General features: G+C 39.3%; 1 protein-coding gene across 1 annotated transcript; it reads right to left on the bottom strand.

The window, feature by feature from the left end:
- Window positions 1-6,207: 6,207 nt before the first annotated feature.
- Window positions 6,208-22,467, bottom strand: rgs9b (regulator of G protein signaling 9b). The gene is made up of 19 exons (XM_017437218.3): window positions 21,987-22,467; window positions 19,259-19,355; window positions 17,521-17,571; window positions 17,262-17,368; window positions 16,901-16,952; window positions 16,757-16,815; window positions 16,600-16,676; window positions 16,432-16,513; window positions 13,390-13,452; window positions 12,247-12,276; window positions 12,090-12,151; window positions 11,321-11,434; window positions 11,121-11,236; window positions 10,969-11,056; window positions 10,719-10,857; window positions 10,547-10,629; window positions 10,229-10,352; window positions 7,847-8,250; window positions 6,208-7,218 (listed from the first exon to the last, which is right to left on the bottom strand). Exons 1-19 carry the CDS (start codon window positions 22,086-22,088, stop codon window positions 7,056-7,058), a joined length of 2,013 nt encoding a protein of 670 aa, XP_017292707.1. The 5' UTR covers window positions 22,089-22,467; the 3' UTR covers window positions 6,208-7,055.
- Between the last annotated feature and the right edge of the window lie 212 nt (window positions 22,468-22,679).

Genomic DNA, 22,679 nt, shown 5'->3' with positions numbered 1-22,679 from the left:
ACGAAATAAACATTTGAAATATATGAGTTTGTATATAATGTATGAATATAATATACAAGTTTCACTTTTTAAATGGAATTACTGAAATCAATCTACTTTTTCATGATATTCTAATTTTATGACCAGCACCTGTATGTTTTCATCAACTGTCCAAGTGTGTGTTAAACATAAAAACGTCCTGTTAACCATAAAGCAAAGTACTAAAATAAGAAAATTAGTCCCCATTTCGAGAAACCATGAATGCATTGTGACGTAAGGTTGTAATAATTCTGTTCTGAGTCTGAGTTTAACTTAAAACAAGGCTGAAAAGTGCACCAGAAAGTTCCTGATATCAGCTTTATTCTTTGTTTTTATCCAAACAGACCCAAAGAGAAAACCGTTGTTGATGTCACATCAGCTCCCTGTTGAAGGTAATCCTCCTGCTCTGCGCCTGAAACAGAACAAACTCATTTAAAAAGCTTGTTTTTGTCACTGAATGCATGCTTCCACTAATTTAACAAATATGATGCTTCAATGAAATGTCTTTGATAAGATTTAAACAGTTTTGACCAGATGTTTTAAAGAGATTTACATTAAAAAAGTTTGAGGGAAAATTCTGTGAAATCTTTATTTTTGTGACAGAGCTGTTTGATTTATTCAGCTTGTAATTAAGTTTTAACCATCATATTTTACAGTGATAATCTCTTCTTACATGTAAACATGAAAACATTTAAATTAACTTACATTGCATCCCTACATGTGAGTACTGAGAAGCATCTTAGCTTTATTTTTCTTCATAAATACACAAAGATTTTATGATTCTGCTTTGACTATAATTTCAAAATGTTAAACTTTCTCATAGTTTGAATGACAAAAAACACTGGAGAAGATAATCTGTGGTGGAGAAACTTTAAATGAAGGGAGGATACCTTCGATGAAAACCCTGAAGCACAGAAAAGTGATTTTTTTTTCAATATATCTGGACAATTAGCAGAGTAAACTGTTTCAAACTGCACCATTTGATGTAGATCAGAATTCACTTTGTATGTTTGATTTCATACACACATGAGGGGTTTTAAGAAAGGCATATAAAAGGTGATCTGTTTGAGTTACAAGGTTATTTCTTTGCTTCTTCTTTCCTAGTTTTTTTTCTTTTTGGCAGATTTTACAAGGTGGGAGGTCACTGGTAATTATCTGCTCCTGTCAAATGTTGGAAGGTCACCTGTGAGTCTGATTGAGGTTCACACACATCATCATCAGCATCATCATCACACACACTCGTGAGAGACAGAGGGAAGCAGCAGGCGAACGTGTGCCTTTTTATTACGCTTCTGATTTGGTCATTCATCATGTGACAGCGAGGTCGCACGCAGCGGCCGACACAGATCTGATGTGAGGCGCAGATATGGTGTGTGTGGAGGTGTGTGTGTGTGGATCCAGGTTTGTTTGTGCCCTGGGATTTTCTGTTACTGTTTTGGTTCCCAAACCAAACGTTCCTCCAACTTTGGCTCCGCAGGGATCTTTTTCAAAGAAGTAAATACTTTCTTCAGCCCTTGTTTGTGTTTCATGAAGTACCAGGAAGATTATGTAATTTACTGCGCCGGTGTCCGAGCTGCAGCACACAAGCACATAAAAGAATGAAAATAATAGAGCATTTAAAATTTAAAAAGAGCTAATGCACTTTAGTCACATAAATTGACGACGTGGCACCATCCCACAGTGACGTAATGGGATGTAGGTGTTTTAATTTGTGCTTTTTAATGTTACCTCCTGTGAAGAACAATGAGAAAGAATCACTTCTACTCATTAATTCTCTAGTCTGCTTAATTGCCTAACTTTGATTGTATTAAAATGCTTTAAATCCTCTTATCATCACCTGGTGCCATGAAATGTGTCTTCATATGTCTGTCTGTTAGCAAAATATCTTATGAACCACTGAATAGATTTTAATGAAACTCTCAAAGGAATCATTGAAAGTCCATATACGACTGATTACTTTTTAAAGCCAAACTAATTCAAGATGGCCGCCACAGTTTTTTTTTAATCTTAGTCAATATAAAACTGTCTATAACTGTCAGTTTTACAGATACTGAGCTAATTTTTTGGTCTATATGCTGCATGTCAACGTTTTAAACAAAGATTTTCCGTCATCTGTTAGCCCTCAGAAATGACTCTCAGCTACTACCACTCTAAGCTTTAGCAGACAGAGTTATAGCTGTTTTTATGTTGGATAAGATTGAATAGCTGTGGCAGCCATCTTGAACTGGATTGACACCAAGTGTTAATGAGTTGTAGATGTACATCCAATGATTACTTTCTGAGAGTTTTTTTAAAATCCATCAAGTGGTTGATGAGATATTTTGCTAACAGACAGAGCTGATTCTAATAGTTAATGACAACATTTTAAAATTGGGAGTTATGTGATCACTTAGTTCCTGGAGTGTTGGGGATGACTCTCAGCTACAATCACACCAGATTCTAGTTCATTATCTGTAAAATTGGCTGAGTTACAGCCATTGTTATGTTTGCTAAATTTGCTTAGCTGTGTCAGCCATCTTGAATCAGATTGACTCCAGTCGTAGATGCACATCCAGTGATTAGCTTCTGAGAGTTTCATTACAATCTGTCCAGTGGTTCTTGAGATATTTTGTTAATTTCGATCTTTCAGCTTTGTTCGGCGGGTGATAAAGATGGTTTTAGGGCTCAGATAAGATAAAAATCTCACTGTGTAAAACAGAAAATCAATCAATTTGTTTTCATATGCGCCTGTTTTCAATGTTGCTCTCTGCTGCATGTTACAGGTCTTTTGTGAATGAGACTATCTGCCTCAATGAGATACCTGTCTTAATAAAAGTAAATAAATAAATAAACATCTGTTTTGACGGTAGCTTCCCTCTCAGAGTGCTGGATTTGTTTCTTACATTCTCCCCAATAAATCCAGCAAATAAACAAAACAAAAATCATTTATTCTCCAACTTGTGCATTTCTTCTTAGAGTAATGTTTTTGATTGTGCAGCTGAAGTCAGAATGCATTATTAAGATGCATCTTGATGTACGAACGTCCCCAGAAGGTTGCTGCAGCATACATTTCTTCCTTTCTGATGGTCTGATGCACGAGTGGACTGCGTGTGAATGTCCCAGCGTGAGTGTTGTAAGATAGCTATCAGATTTTTCTGTTCAAAGACGCTGAAAAAAAAAAAAAAAAGGAAACACAGACAGATCAAAGCTGTGGTGCAGCCTTTGTTGAGTCACCTCGGTGATACACATCAGTCGGTGAGATGTGAGACAGAAAAAGTCATGTTAACTAAAGGAGCAGAGGCATGGAGAGCCTGTTGTTATATCTGAACACACACACACAAAAATTTGAGCTTCGGATCTGTGTGAAAATAAGAACTCAGGGACATAAAACACTCGATTAAAAAAAATATATCATGTAAATAAGAGGAACAAAACTGTTTCGTCCGCCTGCTCCTTCCAAGTTTAACTGAACCAACTTCTATCATTTCCTTTTTCATGTCGCCACCTAGTGGATACATTTGTCATTACCACTTAATGTTTATTTATCATACCAGGGGTTTGCAAGCTGTGGCTCCGGGGCCAAATTCGGCTCTTTGGTTCCTCTGCAGTGGGTCTTTGGAGCAAACATATCAAACAGCTGATTGTCATTAGCCAACACAAAAAAAAGTTAACGGCTTTAGTCAATTTTACAAACAAAGAGCAAAACATTGGCATGTTAGTCGCTGACAGTCCTTCACAACACGTTCTGGGTGATAACACATCTTACAGGATCTCGCAATACTGCATGAGATTGAGCAAAACGTCGTTGACCAGAATAGTGTTAACATTTCACATTTTAAGATTATCTTAATCTAAAATTTTAGCAAAAGAGGCAATAGATCATGCATGTGTTCATTCAAGGAAATCTAGGTCAAGGCTTTTCAAACTTAATAATGAGTTGCATTATTTTATATTTTGTTTATCTTTATTTCAATCTTCAAACAGGTTCTGCAGCCCTCAACAAATTTTAGAACAGGGGCGGGTTTTACTCAAAGATAAATTTCACTGAATTTACAAGTCAGCCAGTTAAAAAGACACTCATTTATTGAGGCACTTGACACAAGCCATGGAATGTACATATCAAATACAACAAATATAAGTTATTTTTTCACATTCTTGCATCTGTAAACATGGTGAAGTTAATACATTCTGTCAGATAGTTCATGTTCTACCGCCCCTCCCCAAAAGTAGAGACATGTAAGGAACTACCAACACCTGGGGTAGTGCACAACAGCTACACAGAGCTCCAAATGCAAAACTAGAACCCTATAACAGCAACTCTTCTTGCATGAAGAGATCATATATGCAGACAAGCTGTTTGTGTGCTTATTTCACCAGAAATGCATTCATTTTATTTTATATTATTTATTTTTCACATGAGCATAGGAGGTAAGTTCAGGCTTCTAAAAGTCTACTCTGCAGCACAAGAACACTTCTCTACTTCAGTAAATATGTAGATACATGATCATTTTAACAAGCGTGTGCAAGCGGAGTCCACATGTCTGCTTGGGCAGAAGATGTGCACGTTTCAAAACTTATTTTACATCGTTAGAACTCAGTGATTAGTGGGTTTAAAACCCAACTCCAAAAACAGTTAGCACGTTGTATAAGGTCAATAAAAACAATATGTAATGATTTGCAAACCTGTGAACCAATTAAATGTTTAAACTAAGTAAATGTACCATTTTTAGGGGTGGTCATTTTGAGTTTTGTGGCAGTGACACATCTCAAAAAGTAGGGACAGCTCCATGTTTCCCACTGTGAAGCATCCTTTCTTCTTTTAACATCAGTCTGTAAACATCAGGAGTTGAGGAGAGCAGCTGCTGGAGGTTTTAGAGGGAACATTGTCCCATTTTGTGTCTGATGTAGAAAATTCTAGAAGAATTTAGGCCTTTCCAGATGTGTGAGCTGCTCATACCAGAGGCATTGATGCCTATTCCCTCTCCTCGTTGGTACAGAGGACGTTGTATCCCTGGTTTTCTAAAAGAATTTTAAATTTGGGTTCGATTCATCTGACCACAGAACAGTTTTCCATTTTGCCTCAGTCCAGTCCTCTTCCCGACCTGTTGCCAGTTAACCGAATTAACTGCAAAATGCTCCTCCAGCTGTTTTTTATTTGTACCACTTACCTTTAACAGCATTTTGTTGGCCCTGGATATCTTATTTGACACGTGTTATTGCCAGAAAATTAAAAATTACCTTCTTTTTTCTCCAAAAAACATGGTACAACTTCTTCATTTAAACATTAGATTTGTTTAGTGCTCCACTGTGACTAAAATACAAGTTTATAAGACTTGCAAATCATTGCATTCTGTTTATATTTTACACAACGTTCCACTTTTTTTCAAAATTGGGGTTGAACTAAATGCTTTGAAGCGATCACAAAAATAATTCATAGCTTTTGTTGTCATGTTGCCTTGGCTATCAGGAAATATCTGCGTCGACTCCTCGCTTTAAAGAAAAGACCAAACTGAGGCGTCGTAAGGCTGCTGCTGGGCTACAGTTCATCAACAAATATAGAATAAGGTTTCAATATGAAAGCTACAATCTACGTCGTGAAAGCACTTGAACTTTCATGCACCCTGTTGAAACCAACCCTCCGGCCAGTTAGGGTGGGTGACTGTAAGGCTGTAGTTAAAGGACCGCTCCAGCTGGAAAACAGTGTTTGGACATTTTCTTTGCCTGGTGGCTTGAAAGCTGTGGACAGGTCTTGTCATCTGTTGTGGTGTTTTCTTGGGAATCGAGGGGCGGAGAGAAAAAGTTTACTTTATGAAACGCCAAATAAGTAAAATGCACTTGAACTGTTTCTGTGCAGTAAAACTTTCCATGCTCTGTTAGTAAGACTTGTAAATATCATTCTGTGGTTCTGTGGAAAGATTATACACAATTACTATCTTACCTGTTGCAGATAACTGTTTTAATAATATCTACTTGGAGAACTAAAGTTTATTTCTGACCAGATTAATGATTAATGACTACTCTGTGAGGAGCCAAGACCAAAATGGGTTGCTATCATCTTAAAACAACTTCAATCTCAATTTATTAAACCTTTCCATTGCATTAAGCAGTTATTTACATGGAATTTCCTTATTACTTGCAAGTACAATAGCAGCTAGCTGTAGCATTTATTTATTATTTCTCCAAACTGATGTTCTTTAAAGAGCTATCTGCAACAGGTAGGATATTAATTGTTTAATTTATTTCTACAGAATCTCACTCTAAAGGATCTGAACCAGTTAAGTAAAGACACACTGAAATGGCCAACCACAGCACAGTTATACTAACAAGGTGAGAATTTGTGCCGCCATCTTGCTAGGTGCTATATGGGCGTCCTTACTGACAGATTGGCAGCAGATCATTTCTGAGTAAAAAACCTAAACTGAGCCAAGAAGTCCAGGGTTTTGTCATCAGTTGTAATTATCAAAACCCTTACTTCAATGAATGCCGTACTTTGCTTCCTAAAGTAATATGAGCGAGTTTTATACCATCATGGTTCATAAATCATTGAAAATGTGACCTTTTTCAGTTTTTGTCTGTTGTCCTTTTTGTATGCCTTGGCTGCTAATGATTTCCCAGGCATGTTGAGAGGCTCATTACAGCAAACTCTTGTCCCCTGTTTTCACAACATGGATGATATATGTTTGCTTACGTAAAATAAGGCTGTTTCTGTGCTTCAACATGTAAACAGTACGCAGTGAAAGGCGTAGCACCTAAGAAGATGGCTGCCACAAATCTCTTCTAACGCTGTCAGTGGCCATTCCAGAGTGTTTCAGTTTCATTGAATTAAACTATTCTTTGAAGATTTTCATGACAGGTAAACAACAGATGTGCCTGAGGAAACTTTCAAACCAGCAGGCGGTCAGGTATTAAATACTCAGAACGGTAAGTTTAAGTCCACCAAACATCAACCATCTCTTTTTTTTCCCATTGTTCCAGTCCGAGTGGTTCATGTTGTTCGGTATTTATTTATGTTACATATTTTGCGTCCCGTGGTGTTGCACCTGTATAAATCCAGCCTGTTAGCCCGCCCCATTCTGCCGAGTGAGGCTCTCCCAGGGACAGATGATCTCCTCGGTTCCCACCCCTCCTTCGGAGGCAGGCCTGTTCTCCTCCTCCTCGTCCTCAGACTCGATGGGATAGATCCGACACTCTGGAGGGATGTCTACTTTTATCTGAAAAAAGCTAAATATAAAAAAAAAATAAAAAACAGCAAAGAGGATTTCAGGGAAAATAGTTTTAGAAAAAATTTAAGGAAAAATAGATCTTTGAAAGCACCAAAAAAATAAAAAAAACATGACATTTCTGATATAAACAACATTTTACAAAAAACAAAATAATAGGCATCACAACAGTTTAAAAACCGTAGCAATGTATGTTTCATAGTGACAGGTGATAATGTTTGTGAATTAGCAAAATATCTCATAACCCAGAGAATAGATTTTAATGAAACTCTCAGATTGTAATCACTGGACATGAGTCTAAAACTGATCAACTTTGGAGCCAACCTGATTCGAGATGGCCTCCACAGAGAAGCAACCTTAGCCAACACAAAAGTGGCATAACTTGGTCAGTTTTACAAATATTGAGCTGAAGTTTGGTGTGGTAGTAGCTGAGACTCATCCTCAAGCGCTAATAGATCACGTGAGACCATTTACAAGATATGACCAGAACAGCTAAACTTTCCTCCCTCTCATGATAAGAAAGCAGCGGGTGATAGGCATTCCTTCAACGAATGCTAGGCCTGTATTTAAACGTAGAATCAAAGAGGACACGTGCCTTCTGGGGGACAGTGTTTGCGGGTGTGACTTACTTGCCGGTTCGTCTGGGTGGAGCCTGGCTGGGTTCGTCCGGCGTGATCGGCTGAATGCGGCTACTCGTCGCCGCATTCGTGTGACACTTTGGCGACAAGCTGGCGAACATGGCAGAGGGGCTGCAGCCTCTTTTCAGCAGGCGGCGCAGGGACAGGGCCACCCGAGACTTGGCTGCGTTCCCGCCACTGGGGGGTCGAGCCTCGTTGGGCCGCTCGCTGTCGCCCTCACTGGCCTCCAGCCGCCGCTCGGAGACAGAGGTGCTGTCCAAGGCCACGCTGATGGGGGACGGACACACCGGGGTGTGGGCCAGGAAGGGGAGAGAGGGGGAGGCATTGGCAGAGGGAGGGTCAGCGATTCCAGAATAGACAGCGAGGTGAGGGACAGGGGTGGTAAATCTGCAGAGCTGTGAGGTCAAAGGTCAGGAGACACAAGTCAGAGCCCATCCAAAGAGGGCAAATATACACTTAATACAAGTATTAGGGCTTTTTTCCAACAAAAGGTTCCTATATTATGGAAAAAATAAGAAGATAAACCAAAAAAGGCATTATGTTTACCATAACAGCTGTATGTTTCAAGAAAGTCTTTTTTAAACGTGAAACTGATTTGCAAAATCAACAACTGAATTTGCTCACAATTACCTATAATTTGTCATAAATCTTTATTGTGCTTGAGGAAAAAAAAAATCATTTAATCTGGTTTTGGTGAATTTTAGAGTTTTAGAATTTCAATAAGACCCGACCTGAACTCTGGAGCGTATCACAAATCTGCAAGTACAAAGCATGAAATTCAAATTTCTCTCCCAGCCACCGCTCTTAATCAGAACAGTGGGTGGCATCTTGGTTAATCAAAGCAGAGTGGGATTTTTTTGGGGAACAAGAGCAGTTTTTTCTTGTTTTACAGGAAATCTGGAGGCTATTCTGGGACATTATGCAAAGAAGAGAAGCTTTGTTTTGTTTTGTTTTGTTTTGTTTTATTAGTCCCTACTGTAGTCGAGACTATTCTTCCTGGGGTCCATACCACAAACAATGCAACAAAATAATATGTAGAAAAAAACGCTTCGGTTTAAAAATATTGTATCCTGGAACTCATTTCATTAGCGAGCAAACAATATTGATCAAACAATATGGGAACTGCAGCTGTTTAATGGAGTACTTGTGTTTATCATTTGTTTTTATTTTCTAAGGTACAACCACAAGCACCTGCTAAATTAACTAATGGTTTTATAATTTATTCTTACAGTGTTTAATTATGTCCTAAAATGTGTTCTTAGGTTTGAAGCTGTTCTTTGTTTTTCTTTGTTCCTAAACTGAGTGGAGTCCAGTTTTATCAGGACAGATATTTCTGTCTCGAGCTCGGAAAACAGATCATTTTCATGTATCGTGTTCAAGCAACAAAAAACTAAATATCGATAAAATACAAAATTGGGTTATTAGTTTCAGAACCGAACAACATTTCAGACTGAAATAAAAATCCTTTAAAGTCACGCTGGGTGACACGAGACAAAAAAAGAAAAGGCTGAACGTGTGTCCATCAGCAAAAACAGAAACGTTTTTATTTCCTATTTAGTTTTTATACTATTAAAAGCTATAAATCCAGAAGGAAGGAAGGAAAACTTTCAGCCTTAAACGACGTAAAGAATGACAAAATGTTGTGAGTTAATGTGGAAAATGTAGCAACTTAACACAAACAAACATGAGGTGGTTTGGTGGATAGTTTATTAACTTATGATTGATGACAAAGAAAATCAGAAAGCAACACTACAGAAATAAACAACAGACAGTTTAACACAAACATGATGGAAAACAAAGGACAGTTTGTAAAGTTACAGGTTGACTGAACGGAAATGTAACAGACAGAAACAGAAATAATGTCCTTCAATCCTCTGCCTGTGGTCGTGGAATAGTTTCATTTAATAATGCTTCTCACAGTAAATTTATTATGATAAGATAAATAAATTCTAAAGAAAAAAATATCTTAATGACAAAGCTCTCAAACTAACTGCTTCTGACAAACAGGTTAAACTGCACTGATTCATTTTAAATGTTTTAATGCATCTAAAGTTTTTTTTTGTTCATCATTATTTGACCTAATATAGCACATTTAACTTAAATTTAATGACATGTGCTCAAGTTACAGCTCCACTATCACACATTCCAGTTTCCTTAGACTCATTCCTTTTGTTGAATTTCGAGACTAAAACAAAAAAAGGAACAACTATTATCATTAGAGCAGCTTTGATCTTAAACTAAAATGGCCTAACTTTATAATTAGGGGAAAAAAGGAGCTTTAAATGCTACAGAAAAGACTGAGCATGTTGTGTTTTATTTGTTAGGAGGACGAGGGGGAACCTCCTTGCTCTGCTTGCTGAGTTTGCTCATGACCTGTGTGATGTCAACGGGGGCGTTGGCGGCCATCTTGGCCCTCTGCTCCTGCTCCTGTTGCCGGATGACGATGGGGCTGAGGCTGGGCCGCCTGTTCCTGGCGTTCTGCTCCAACTGCGAATCACTGCAGTCGCATTAAAAAGAGAGAAAGGACAGAGAAAGAACAAGGGAAAGATGATGAATGTGGTTGTTTCCATTCAAAGGACAAGTTTTGTGTTTTTAAACCTTTTCTTAGTTTTTGTACTGAATAAAAGCAGAAGCTAGCCTGAAACGGTGCAACTCATCAGTGGGTAAAAACACTTGAAAGCTGCCTCTCACTTGAATTTGTGCTCCTCAGGATTCGTGGCCTTCTTCATCGTATCCTTAAACACTGGAGATTTCAGGTACCGACCATAAGAGTCCTGCAAAATAAACAGGAGCTCACTGTGAAGTAGATGGTTTTTATGAGAAAACAAAAGCAACACTACCCACTGCTGATGTGTTCACTGACCTTCTTCATTAGCATGTAGATGTGAGTCTGCGCTGCGTCCAGGACGTATCTGTGTGGGTGTTTCAGCCCCTTCACCGTGATTTCCATCGTCTTTCCGTCAATATTGATCCAACGCGGTGCACCACGAGCCAAGAATGTCCTGGGAACGATTGAATAAGAGAAGAAGAGAGTTGAAATAAGCACTTCCTTTTCAGATTCTTCATCAGGAAAAACAAACATGTTAAATAAAAAGAGGATATGAGAGCCTTACTTGTAGATCTGTTCTGCTTTCTCCTTCATTGTTGCAGCAGTGCCCCACTTCAAATCCTCACAACCTTCCCAGAATGCCAAGTTCTCGCCTACAAAGTACGAAAAAAGTTGAATGGAAAATGAAACCCAAAAAATCAAAATTCCAAACCTTACCGCTGAATTCCTTCTTCAGGAAGAGTCTGAAATCATCTCGTCCCCGAGGGTCTGAGAGCAGCTCTTTAAAGCTGAACGTCCACCTCTCCACGCGCATCTTCGATGGTATTTCCACACTGCCACGCACGCAGACGACCACAGAGGAAGAGAATCAGCCAAATGAACAGTTTTTATTAAAGGAAAACATTTGCTGCACTCACTTTGGCATGTTCAGGCTCCAGTATGTTGTATCATCTGTGAGCCAGGGGTTGCTGGGAAGACACTTGGACAGGAAAGGATCGTGACCACTATAGGTGGCACAGTATTTCACCAGTCTGCAAGAAAATAATTCACTGTCTGTAACACAGCGAACAGGCAAAAAATAATGTTTTCTTCCATGGTAAATGGTAAATGGCTTGCACTTATATAGCGCTTTATCTAGTCCAAGGACCCCAAAGCGCTTTACACTACAATCATTCACCCATTCATCCACACATTCACACACATCACAAAGCGGCCATAAATGATCCTGAACTGCAAGTTACTTTAGGTTTGGTTGTGATTTCTGAAAAAGAAGATGAAAAATCTGTGATCATTAAGACAAAACTGACAAAACCTGACATTACTAGTTAAGGTAACTGCAAAAAATCTGGTCATAAATTTCCCAGGAACATAAAAAGTTTCTGAAACTAAAACCAGTCATGGCTCCATTTCTTCGAGGGAAATTTAAAAAATATGGTAACTGAGTAAAAAATTAGACAAAACACGGTCTCAGCTGTGGTCAGGAGGCGAAGGTTGGGTCATGGCAGAGGAAGAATGACTTCTTCAATGAGAATCAATCAGATTGTTTCAAAATTTCTCATTAAATCGTTTTATCTGTGGGTCTTTTCTTGGATTTTAGTGAAGACAGTGGATCCTACTGATGAAAGAACCAATGAAAGGCAACTGGCTTTTATTGCAGACATTGTAGAAAAACTATGAGTGTCTTACGCGCCAATGGACACGGACGACTTCACTCTGGGCCTCATGATGGCCTGCTGGGTGAAGATCATCTGCAGAAGTTGAGAGAAGACGCGCAAAGTGCAACTGTCAGCCGTACGACTCGGGATGAGGCAAAAGTGAAAGCAGGAGCAGAAACCTCACTTACAATTCTCTCATAGTAATCAGGAGTTTGAGTCTGAAAACGACAAGACAGAATTAATCTTGAGAAATTGTATTTTATGCACAAAGGGTGGTGTGAAATATGAGTCTGAATGACTGCTGAAGTTTGGTGATAAAGCTTAAACTGAGCCGGTAAAGGTAAAACAAGCAGGACAGAGGCTAAAAGTAGCAGAGCACAACGGTAGCTAGAAGCTGAATGCAGCAAAACAAATGCTAAATTTATGAAAACTGTACTTAAAATATGCAAAACATATGCTAAAGCTAAAATTAGCAAAACAGTAGTTATGGTAGCTGAAAGCTGAAAGAAGCAAAGTGATAGATAAATGCTAATAATAGCAAAAAAGTAGCTAAAAGTAACAAAATGGTAGCTACAAGCTAAAGGGAGCATAAATAGACAAAAATAGCAGATTTCAAAGACAATGTTTTGAAGGAATTGAGGAGATCTTAATGTATTTCTGTTTGATTATATTTTAAATAAAGGGAAGTGTTTTAAAAAGTAGAAAAGTTACAAAAACCAAAAGTCCTGGCACACTTTCCCCAACTGAGCTGAGTGTTTTTATATATGGATGGTTATAGCACAACGTATGCAGGAGTAGTTTGATGTCAAAAAGTGTACAGATGTGTACAGAAAAACGCTGACTCGACATTCACAGTTACAGATCTCGACTTACGTAACAGTTTAAGAAATTTATATATAGAGAAACTGTGAGAAACTGTTCTGTGCCAGCTGAGCTTCTGTGATTTTTCTTGGACCCAGAGAGTGGAAGTTATTACGAAAGGCAGGCTTTTTTTTTTCCTCTTTAAATGACAGTTTCAGGATTGATTTTAGGATTCAGAGACGGGGTGGTGATGATCCAACAGGCTATTTGTAACAAATTTAAAAGGTGTGGATTGAAAAGCAGAGCCGTGGAAAATGTCTGCAGAGGAGAACAAAAGAGAAGAGAAAAAAATGAAAAGAAGAGAAGAAGATCAATATTAGTAACAGACACTGTAAGCCATAAAAAATAAAAAATAACGACAGCAAGTATGATTTACAGCAGCTGCATTCATGCATTAAAGCTTCTTATTGAATATAAGCTGATTGGGAAGATTTATGTTAATTCAGGTCATGCAGAGACTCACCTGTTACCTCGACCGCATTAGGATCTGTTCTTCGATCCAGTCCGTAGTCCATGGCACTCACTGTCCCCGGCTGCAGACACATCGGAAAAGCCAATTAGGCATTGTGTGTTTACCAAATGACTAATTAATCACAGCAGATGGCTGTTTTCTGATGCTAATCATCAGCTGATTATGTATAGCACCGTTTCTGGCCATCTGAGACTTCAAAAAGCTACTTATGAGTGGAAAATGGGACTTTGAGAATTTCTTTTCTGCAAGTATTTCACTTATTTCCACCACATTTACGGACTTGATGTTATATTTACTGGTAAATATGATCAATCTGGCCTGTTTTTATTTCAGTATTAATTATTCTCTTCTCTGATCACCTTGGTTTTTCAGTTTATCTGGTTCAGGCTGGAAACAAAGTCATGCTGTTCACAACATCCAGTTTAAACGCTGAAAAAAGATATTTTCACTCCAGACTTGCTCTCACATGGGGTTCCGGTTCAAGTGTCTGATTTTTAAAATAAAACAGAAAAGAATACACCTTGGGGTTCTCTAACATCAGAAAGATGTCATTTCTGCAAGAAAGAGAAAGGTGCTGCAGCTGAGGAAACAAATATTTCAATTTTGCATTTTATCTATTAGTCAGAAAGGGCTAACCTAATTTTATACTGGATCTGTAAACTCAGACGTTTCTACGATCAGTTTTTGGTCTCAGTTATCATGATTTGTGGGTTTTGTTAAACTTGTCTTGGCTTTTGTGTTCATGAGTATTTCCAGAAGTTGTTAAGAGTTCTGGTTATTAATTTCTGTTATCTGGAGGAAATCTATTTACCCCCAAATGACCTTAGTTAAATGAACTTCCTATTTCGTTTTTCAGTCTACCTGCTTGTGTATTTGGTTCGATTTACTTCCTGTTTTAGTCACACAGATCTCAGATTCTAATTAGCACGATATTTGTAATCACAGTCCTCAGCATATATAGCTGCAGCTTTTGTCACTTTTGTGTTACCTTTTTGTTTTTTCTTGTCAAGGTTTGGTTCCTTTTGTCACACTCAACTTGTTTTTTTGTAGTTTACACTTCTGCCTTCACAACGCCTTCTGGTTTTGCTAAAATAAGTTCAAATGCAGCCTTTATTTTGGTCTGTTTTCTGTCACAACTTCTTAACACAATCCACACCGTCAGGACTTCTTTACCAGAAAATAACCTCCATTTATGGTAAATCAGTTATGGAAAAACAAACAAACAGTGATTTGCTTTGAGCTGCAGTTGGATTCGGATTATTGAGTGGCCTTGCAGTTTATCAGATCAGATTATTTGCTCCTGTTTCAAACACCCAAATCCAAAAAAACCTCAGCTTCTCCTGTACTGACTTAATTCGGTGACTTGATCCATTTGCAAAAATTGGTTCCATCATCATATATGATACCGTACAATATCGTAATATCACTAATGAGATTAGATATATTATATGAAATACTGTACACGATATGAGACACAACAATAGAATTTGAAAATTGGTTTCAGAAACGTCCACAAGGGAACAAAACAAACGATGCACTGTTTGCTTCTTGGACAAACAGTTGATGTCATGACCTGTTTACCCCCGCCTCGCTTAGCAGTGATTCACATCATTTAGTGGAAACACTCGCTGAATAACACACTGCGGCTCGTTTTAAGCAGAAGCATCCTTGTTTAATTAAATACACTCAGCTGTGTTTCGGCTCCAGCTTCAGCTCATTGGTTGTGAAATTTAACCTCCCGTAGCGAATCCAAGAGAGCTGTTGCAACTCCTGTGCAACTGTTCCAACACGTTCGGTGCGCTGAACTGGAATTGTTGCTCACTTTGCTGAATTTTTTGACAGCGAAGGCTCACTTTACCACAAACAGAAACATGGCAGCTTCATAATATCGCCTGCAGCTGCAGAAAAGACGGAGAATAAAACGCGTCTCATCTGATCTGCTGTGAGTCAGTTAGCCCGAGATGGGCTGATAACATACATCACTCAATGGTTTCAGTAAATAGTTTATTAGATAGAAACTACTTTCAAACTGTATTTGTATTTTTATCTGATAACTGGACATCACTTTTGGTCGGCGCCACGAGTCACGACACAAGGCTCTCCATGTGAACAAGGCGCAGACCGCGGCACCACATTCCCTCATGCAGTGTGAAATATTAATCAGTGGTGCCCTTTTCTGCTGCCTGGACATGTAATGATAATGAGGCATCATGGGCTGAGATAATGAGATACCCTGGAAAGTGCAGAGGTGGCGTGCAATTTGTTTTCAGCTTTCTGTGTCTGCTGGTGTTTCACAGCAAATCTACACGAAGCTGCATCCTGTTTTCACAACACAAGTCTGATAACTATCTGAGAGTGCGCTTGTGTTATCCATGTTCCGACTTAAATCAAATGATGAGAACCCATGTTGCTTTTAGTAACAAAAAAAAGACCCCCTCTTAATGTATTTATCACCCAGCGCCAGAGGCAAAAGGGTGATTAGGTTTCTGCGCATGTCAGTGTGTGTCGTTTGTTTGTCTGCACTGTTAGCGAAACATCTCATGAACCACCGGACGGATTTTAATGAAACTAAAATAGATGTACGTCTACAACTCATTAACTTCAAGATGGCCGTCATAGCTACCCTTACCAAACACAAAAATGGCTCAAATTTGGTGGGGTAGTAGCTGAGCATTACCCCCACTATATACTCCAAGGGCTACACAACCTGCAAAGTTTTTGCTCAAAACTTTGGCATCAACGTAACTCTATAACTCAGTCAATTTACAGATATTAAGCTCAAGTTTAGTTTGGAAGTAGCTGAGAGTCATACCTGATGTGTACTCCAAGCACAAACACATCTATGAAATGACACAGAACGTCGTTTATAAGGTTTGACCAAAACAGCTATAAATCCATCCCTTTTCATCATGTTACCTTTGTTTAAAGCTCTGGCATGAAAGGGGGCAGGCAATTAGCATTCAGAGAGTGCTAGGCATTTAATTTATATTGTGGCAAAACTAAATGAGTGTAAATCAAGTGTGTGTGTGTGTTTTCTAACCGGAGGTCTGTGAACCACCCAGTAGGCCCTCTCCTGACAGTCAAACACCACGCGGTCTGGTTTCTTCCTCTCTTTCGCAGCTCTAAAAGTCACACACAGACGAACGCCTTCGTAACGCCGACCTCGCCATAAATTAGGAAGACACGGCTGAGCAGCCTGCACGCCCACCTGTACTGTTCTTTAGCTTGCATCACAATGAAATCCCACTTATGATTCATCCACTTGTGAAGACGGTTGTACTGCTCCTGAGAACATAAAATAACACCTCAGAAAAGAGGGAAAAAAGTCCAAAGACAAAAGATTTTCTACTAATCTGTGTCCTCACCTGCTCGTGCAGCTCTAAGATTCCTTTCTTACGTATGTTTCTTTTTGCAAGATAAATTGCTTCAGAGATTAAACAGACAGGATGGTTAATGGATTGTTGATAAAATTAGATCAAATGTAGGCACCGACTGTTTGTCACACTCACCATAATCTGTATCCTCCACAGGCCACTGCTGTGTGGGCCAGAAATATGGTGTCTGAGTAAAACAAACACAGAAACAACAGGAAAACAGGGTGAGCATTCAGTCAGATGACATCAGCTTGTTTATTAGCAAGTCATTCGTTTGGGTTTTTTTTATTGTGAGGAAACAACTATTTTTATAACGCATTCTACAACATAATATAGTTTTCTATGAGATGGCGTACGACTAATAAACTCAGTGTCGCATAACCGCAGCCTAACTTTACAACAGCTTTTTAAATCCACCACATTTAAAAGGGTTAGACTCCTACATTTTCTGTTCTCTAACTTGGCTTTTGCATCATTTGAAGTGTGGCGCGTTTACCTGGAAGCGATACAGGGACGCGTCTGCTTTGATCACTAAACGTTTGTGGTCTTGTAAAGGGTAGATGTATCCTAAAGCCACCAGCACAGAGCCAAAGTTTTTGGCCTCTGCAGACAGCAAACAGAGATGTTAACAAGATATTATCAGCCAATCTAGCAATTCGGAGGATAATTATCACAAAAAAATGGAAACAGCCACTTTAAAATCTTATCTAAAATGTTAACTTTTATCGTATTGCATCAGATGACTCATCTCTTACCTTGTGCTTCTATTTGAAATCTGTCTGCTAACCATGCAACTATGTCTTCACCTGAGGAGAAAGACAAAAGTCAGAGAATAAAAAACATATATATCCCGACACAAATACACTGTTGGTAACCTTCCACAATAATAATAAGTAAAGAAAATACAGCTGATGTGACTTGAGCCAGAAAGCTCCAGTTTTGTCCCATCAGTCCCAGAAACATTGGGGTCTGTCATTAATCAGTGTAGTTAATTCCAGTTTGGCTTTTTTGTGTTTTTTGGTCAATAATTGAGCCCTCCTTTGTCTTTTTCCGTGGAGTTCCTTTTGATTCCTAATACTACGGATGGTGCAATCAGAAAGTGACAAACTTTGACCCTGCAGTTTTTTCTACCATCCACACTATCCGACTGATGAACCTGGGGTTGCATTTCCTCTTGCGCCCACTTCCCCTTAAATGGGGCCACATTTGTTGGGAAAATGCATTTGTGGGTTGAGCAGCAAAGTTGCGCCCATGAAAAACTTTCCAAACCATCTCTGCCAACGCCAAGCAGCTTATTCTGCTACTGACTCTGGTTTGGTGTCGTTTACTGGATTGGATGACTGAAATCGTAAGAAACAAGACATACTGGCAGTTTAACAATTTATTGATTTAACAAACGGGGGCCTCGGAAGCATCTGGAAGAACCATACACAGCCACAGCAGCCTGGCACCTCCTCCTCATGCAGCTCACCAGCTGTGGGATGGTGTCCCATTCTACAACCAGCACTTTGTTGCAAGTCAGCCGATGTGGTTGCGTTGGTCAATCTGGAACAAACATTACGCCCCCAGCTGATCCCACAGGTGTTCAGTGGTTGAGGTCAGGATTTCAAGCAGGTAAATCCATCCTCTCCACTCCTAAATTCTGGATGTAGTCTCTAATAGACCCCGTTCTGTGGGGGCGAGCGTTGTCATCTAGGAGGACAGAGTTCAGCTGCAGACTATGGAGACGGGCTTGTCACCGGTTTCTCACAGTTGCTGACAATCAGGCACCTGGCTGTCAACGCCTGGGGTACTAGAAGCTCAAAACAAGAGTCAATAGCAGAGGAAGCTGTCTGGCATTAGCAGAGAGGAACTGGCAAGTTTTTCATGGGTGCAACCCACACATTAAACTCCGCTGCTCAATCCACAAAGGCGTTTGCTGCCAAGAAGCCTTGTTACAACAAATAAATAATCTACCAAACAAAAATGTCCTTTACTCTTTGGGCTATGTTTATATTTCCACACATAAGAGCTGTTTGTGTTAGTGCAAATTCCAGAAACGTACAGCGTGACGGAAAGGGAAAAGGAGTCGAAACGGGAGGAGAAAAAACGAAAAGAAGAGGAGCAGAGTAGTCTGTTCAGTTTGCTGGAATTCGAAGCTTGTAAATGACGTAGGAGTGTAGGTTCCCTCTCTGCTCTTCTTCCTCCCCCTTGTTTTTGTCTCTCCTTTTATTCCCTCTTGTCCGTTCAATCATCTTCCTCCTCCTCCTCCTCCTCCTCCGCCTCCTTCTTCTTCCCTCGGCCTGAGTCTGAGACCGTGGGGGTTGTCATGGAGATGCAATCTGTAGCTCTTGAGTTTGAGCCCCGTATAGCTCTGGTATTTCTCAGTGAGAACATGCAGCCACAATCACAGAGCCCCACCGCTGAATGAGTGTGCACTGCTGGACATATGCATTCATCTATTTTTGTGTTTGTGTGGGCATATCCGTGTTTTTCTTTTTTTTTTTTTTTTACCGGTGATAGCGTGTGGTATAGTTGTGATAACAAGTCTCTGAGGCTGTGACTTGACTCCCGTGTTGGGGTCCTGCATCTCCAGCAGCACCTTCTCTGCCTGTAAAAAAGAAATATTACATGTAAGAAATAAAAAGGCAGGTGGGGGTAGAGGTCACTGTGGGGGCAGCCTGCTTGGAGGAAACATCTATATTTGTTAGGAAAACCTGGATTTTTGTTAAAGTAATTTATTCCAAGAGTAAAGCAGATACTTCTAGGACATGACATTGATATTAATTTTGGTCATGATTTCAAACATCCCATAGATTCACTCTTAACCTTGATCATTATCACCTGCCATCGAAATTAAAAGGCAGGAAATAGTGTTTTTGCCTGTGTGTGTGTGTGTGTGTGTGTGTGTTTGTTAGCAAAAACACTGAGGCACTGGACAGATTTTAAGAAAACTCTCAGAACGTCATTATTTGATGCACATCTACAGCCGATTAACTTTCGAAGTCAACCCAATTCAAGATGGCTGCTACAACTAATCAACTTTAGCAAACACAAAACATGGCTACAGCTCAGTCACTTTTACAGATATTAAGATAAATTTTGGTGTGGTAGTAGCTGGCTTAAACATCTTATAAGCATTAACTTCTGGAGTCAACTTTGTTCGTTTGTTAGCAAAATATCTCATTAAGCAGTGGGCAGGCTTTATGAAACTTTTAGAAAGTAATCATTGGATGTGTTGAGTTTTAGAGCCACAGCCGTTTGACGTTAGAAAAAACAAAAACAGCTCAAATACCTCATTTAATTTGACAAATATTGAGCTACAGTTTGGTGTGATAGTCCCACAAACAAGCGTCACGCATCATGTATGATCTGTTTTTTGAACAACTGGATAGATTTTATTGACTTTAATGTACATCTACACCTGATTAACTTCTGATCCAAGACTAATTCAAAATGGCCACCACAGCTAATCACTAACAGATCACACGAGATCTTGTGATATTTTATAAAATTGTTAGTTTCAAACTTTGAACAAAAAGGTTATATTTCCATCAGTTCAGCATGAATGGTGGCGGGCAACAAGCATTCATTCAAGAAATGCTAGGCTTTTATTTTTTAATGAAGTATTTAAAAAGCTAAATTATCTAATATTGTATAAATACTTCAGATCAGACGAATGCTGCACTGATTCAATGATTCGTGATTCATGAACAACAATCCAGTGTTTGGTTTAAAAGCTGCTACACTTGATAGGAAAGAGCTGAGAGGAGAGACAACATGCCCTGATCTCTCAGTGCTGCCTCGGTTCGTGTTGGTGATCTGCAGTGAGTCACCTTCTTTCCAAACACCATTTCTGTAACTGTAAAAGATCCCACAGCTGCCATCGATCCAACAGCTCAGGTGAAAAACAAAAATCTGGCAGCAAACTAAAAGGTAGTCTTTGTAATGTCACCAAAACCGACACAAACAAAACAAATCATGAAGTAAGAAACTAAATCAGGACACTGTTTTTTCGTTTCTACGGTTAATGTTTGGTTAAAAGTTTGCGAGCTACATTTCTGACTACTACCACGTGTTTGTTATCTAGGAAAACGGCCGAAGTGGCTAAAAAAAAGGCCTACATTGTCGACGTCGTAGGAAGAGCTGTTTGGGATCAGGACATCTGACGGTTTTGATGTAATGCATTTATGCTCAGCTTTGTTCAGGAAAGTATGCAGATAAAAAGTGTTTTGTTTACACTGAGTGCAAACCCGCATTTCAGACATGCATATCAGTGTATCTGGGGAAAACGAAACTCTTTCAAACTGCACCATTTGATAACATTTTTATGTTTGACTTCATCGTTCGCATGGAGTGCCTTTAATGCAGTTTGTGTGAAAGTGTGTGTGTGAGGGAGAGAGAGTGTGTTTGTCTGACTCTCGGGTCTGTTTGAAGTGGCTTTGTGCTTTGAGGTCATCCTGGAGAGGCTATGAGCCTGCATCCGAGCCGGACCAAAGTGGGCTTTTATGGACCCGAGCTCAAAGTTCTCCTGGGGGATGATTTCCCTCCACATTCCCCTAATGAATGCGCTCACAGGGTGACGAACGCTAATGAAATCAGGTTTTCTGTTAATCAGTTTTTCCTGATGCGAACAGTTGCGTTGAAGGATTTTTTTAAAAATGTGAAATGATGAATCGAGCCACACTCGGACTACAGAACCAGGCTGCTGTTTACACAAGCCTGGATTAACTTCTTTGCAGCAGCTGCTTTAGGTTGGAGCACTTATACTGATCCATACTTAATGCCTATTATACTGAATGACCTTATCAATAGGAAAAGGTTCAAACAAAAAACAGTCTAACATTCCTGGCTAAAAATAAACCATGAAATCAAAGGGACATCTGATTTACATTGCTCTGATTTCTTTTCTGAATGCCTAATTGCATTTCTTAAACTGAGATTAGAATGTGTAATTCAAGCATTTGTTATTTTATGAAAGATTTTCCTTAAAGGATTAAGTCACTCAGAGAGGACCTGTAGGATTTTAAAAACGCCTCATTGAGAAAAACACAGCCTAAAAGCATCAGATAAACAACAATTCTCCAAGAACTCAAAGGATAAGATAATTCTGAAGCCTAACATAGTTTATAAACCCATAATTTATTATGTTAAAGGAGAGTATTAGAATATTATTCATGTTGTATGTGTTGGAGTGTCTGCAGGTGAAAGCCTGTGGGCAGAGCTGTGATTTACAGCCTACCTTTCTGAGACAAGACATCCGCGGTCGGTACCTCTGTCCATGATCCCGGAGAGCGTTTCTAATGGTCATGTTGTTGATGTTGTTGCACTCACACACACTCATACACAAATAACGCTGCTGTCTCCTGTGAGCTCTGTGTCGTGTGAGGATGCTTGAGGGGAATCGATACAATCGATGGTAATGCTGCGTTCAAGTATCACACCAAAGCTCTTGTTAGGAAAGTCGGAAATTTGTAAACTTGTTGTCGCGTTTTTGTTTTTCCACAATAAAGGTCAACGTTACAAACAATTTAAAGTTGTAACTTTTGTTTGCGTACGACAATGCAACGAACTTCAGATGCGCAGTGTTTATTATTGACGTGTAATGGTGAAAAGAATACTCAAGTTTGATGCAATCGATTGTTCAGATTTAAATCTCTAAATTCCCCCTCAAAATATAAACAAATCATATGACAATATATAAGTTTAATTTGTTTAACATTTTTGCCTTTGTTTGCTATTTTCTCGTTGATGTTTCGAGAAGTCATAATGTGGAAACTGGAAATTTCTACATTTCCGACAACCCCTGAAGGCGCCATATCTAAAAGGGAAAACTGAATCAGCCAATCAGAGAGCTGCTTTCTGTAAGAGGGAGCGCGTGTGACGCAGTTACCAATGCGAACCAGTAGAGGGTGACGTTGCATTATTTCTGAAT

The sequence above is a fragment of the Kryptolebias marmoratus genome, linkage group LG17, assembly GCF_001649575.2.
Source record: "Kryptolebias marmoratus isolate JLee-2015 linkage group LG17, ASM164957v2, whole genome shotgun sequence".
In the NCBI taxonomy this organism is placed as follows: Eukaryota; Metazoa; Chordata; class Actinopteri; order Cyprinodontiformes; family Rivulidae; genus Kryptolebias; species Kryptolebias marmoratus.
This window is presented reverse-complemented; position numbering and strand designations above follow the sequence as displayed.

What these genes read in the sequence shown, in the direction of transcription:
- rgs9b (XM_017437218.3), bottom strand. Translation starts at nt 22,088, where the DNA reads ATGAGTGTGTGTGAGTGCAACAACATCAACAACATGACCATTAGAAAC. An exon ending in TGTGGAGGATACAGATTATG is followed by an intron (nt 16,816 to 16,900) that starts GTGAGTGTGACA and finishes TAATCTCTGAAG; the next exon opens with CAATTTATCTTGCAAAAAGA. An exon ending in TCTACATGCTAATGAAGAAG is followed by an intron (nt 10,630 to 10,718) that starts GTCAGTGAACAC and finishes TTTATTTTGCAG; the next exon opens with GACTCTTATGGTCGGTACCT.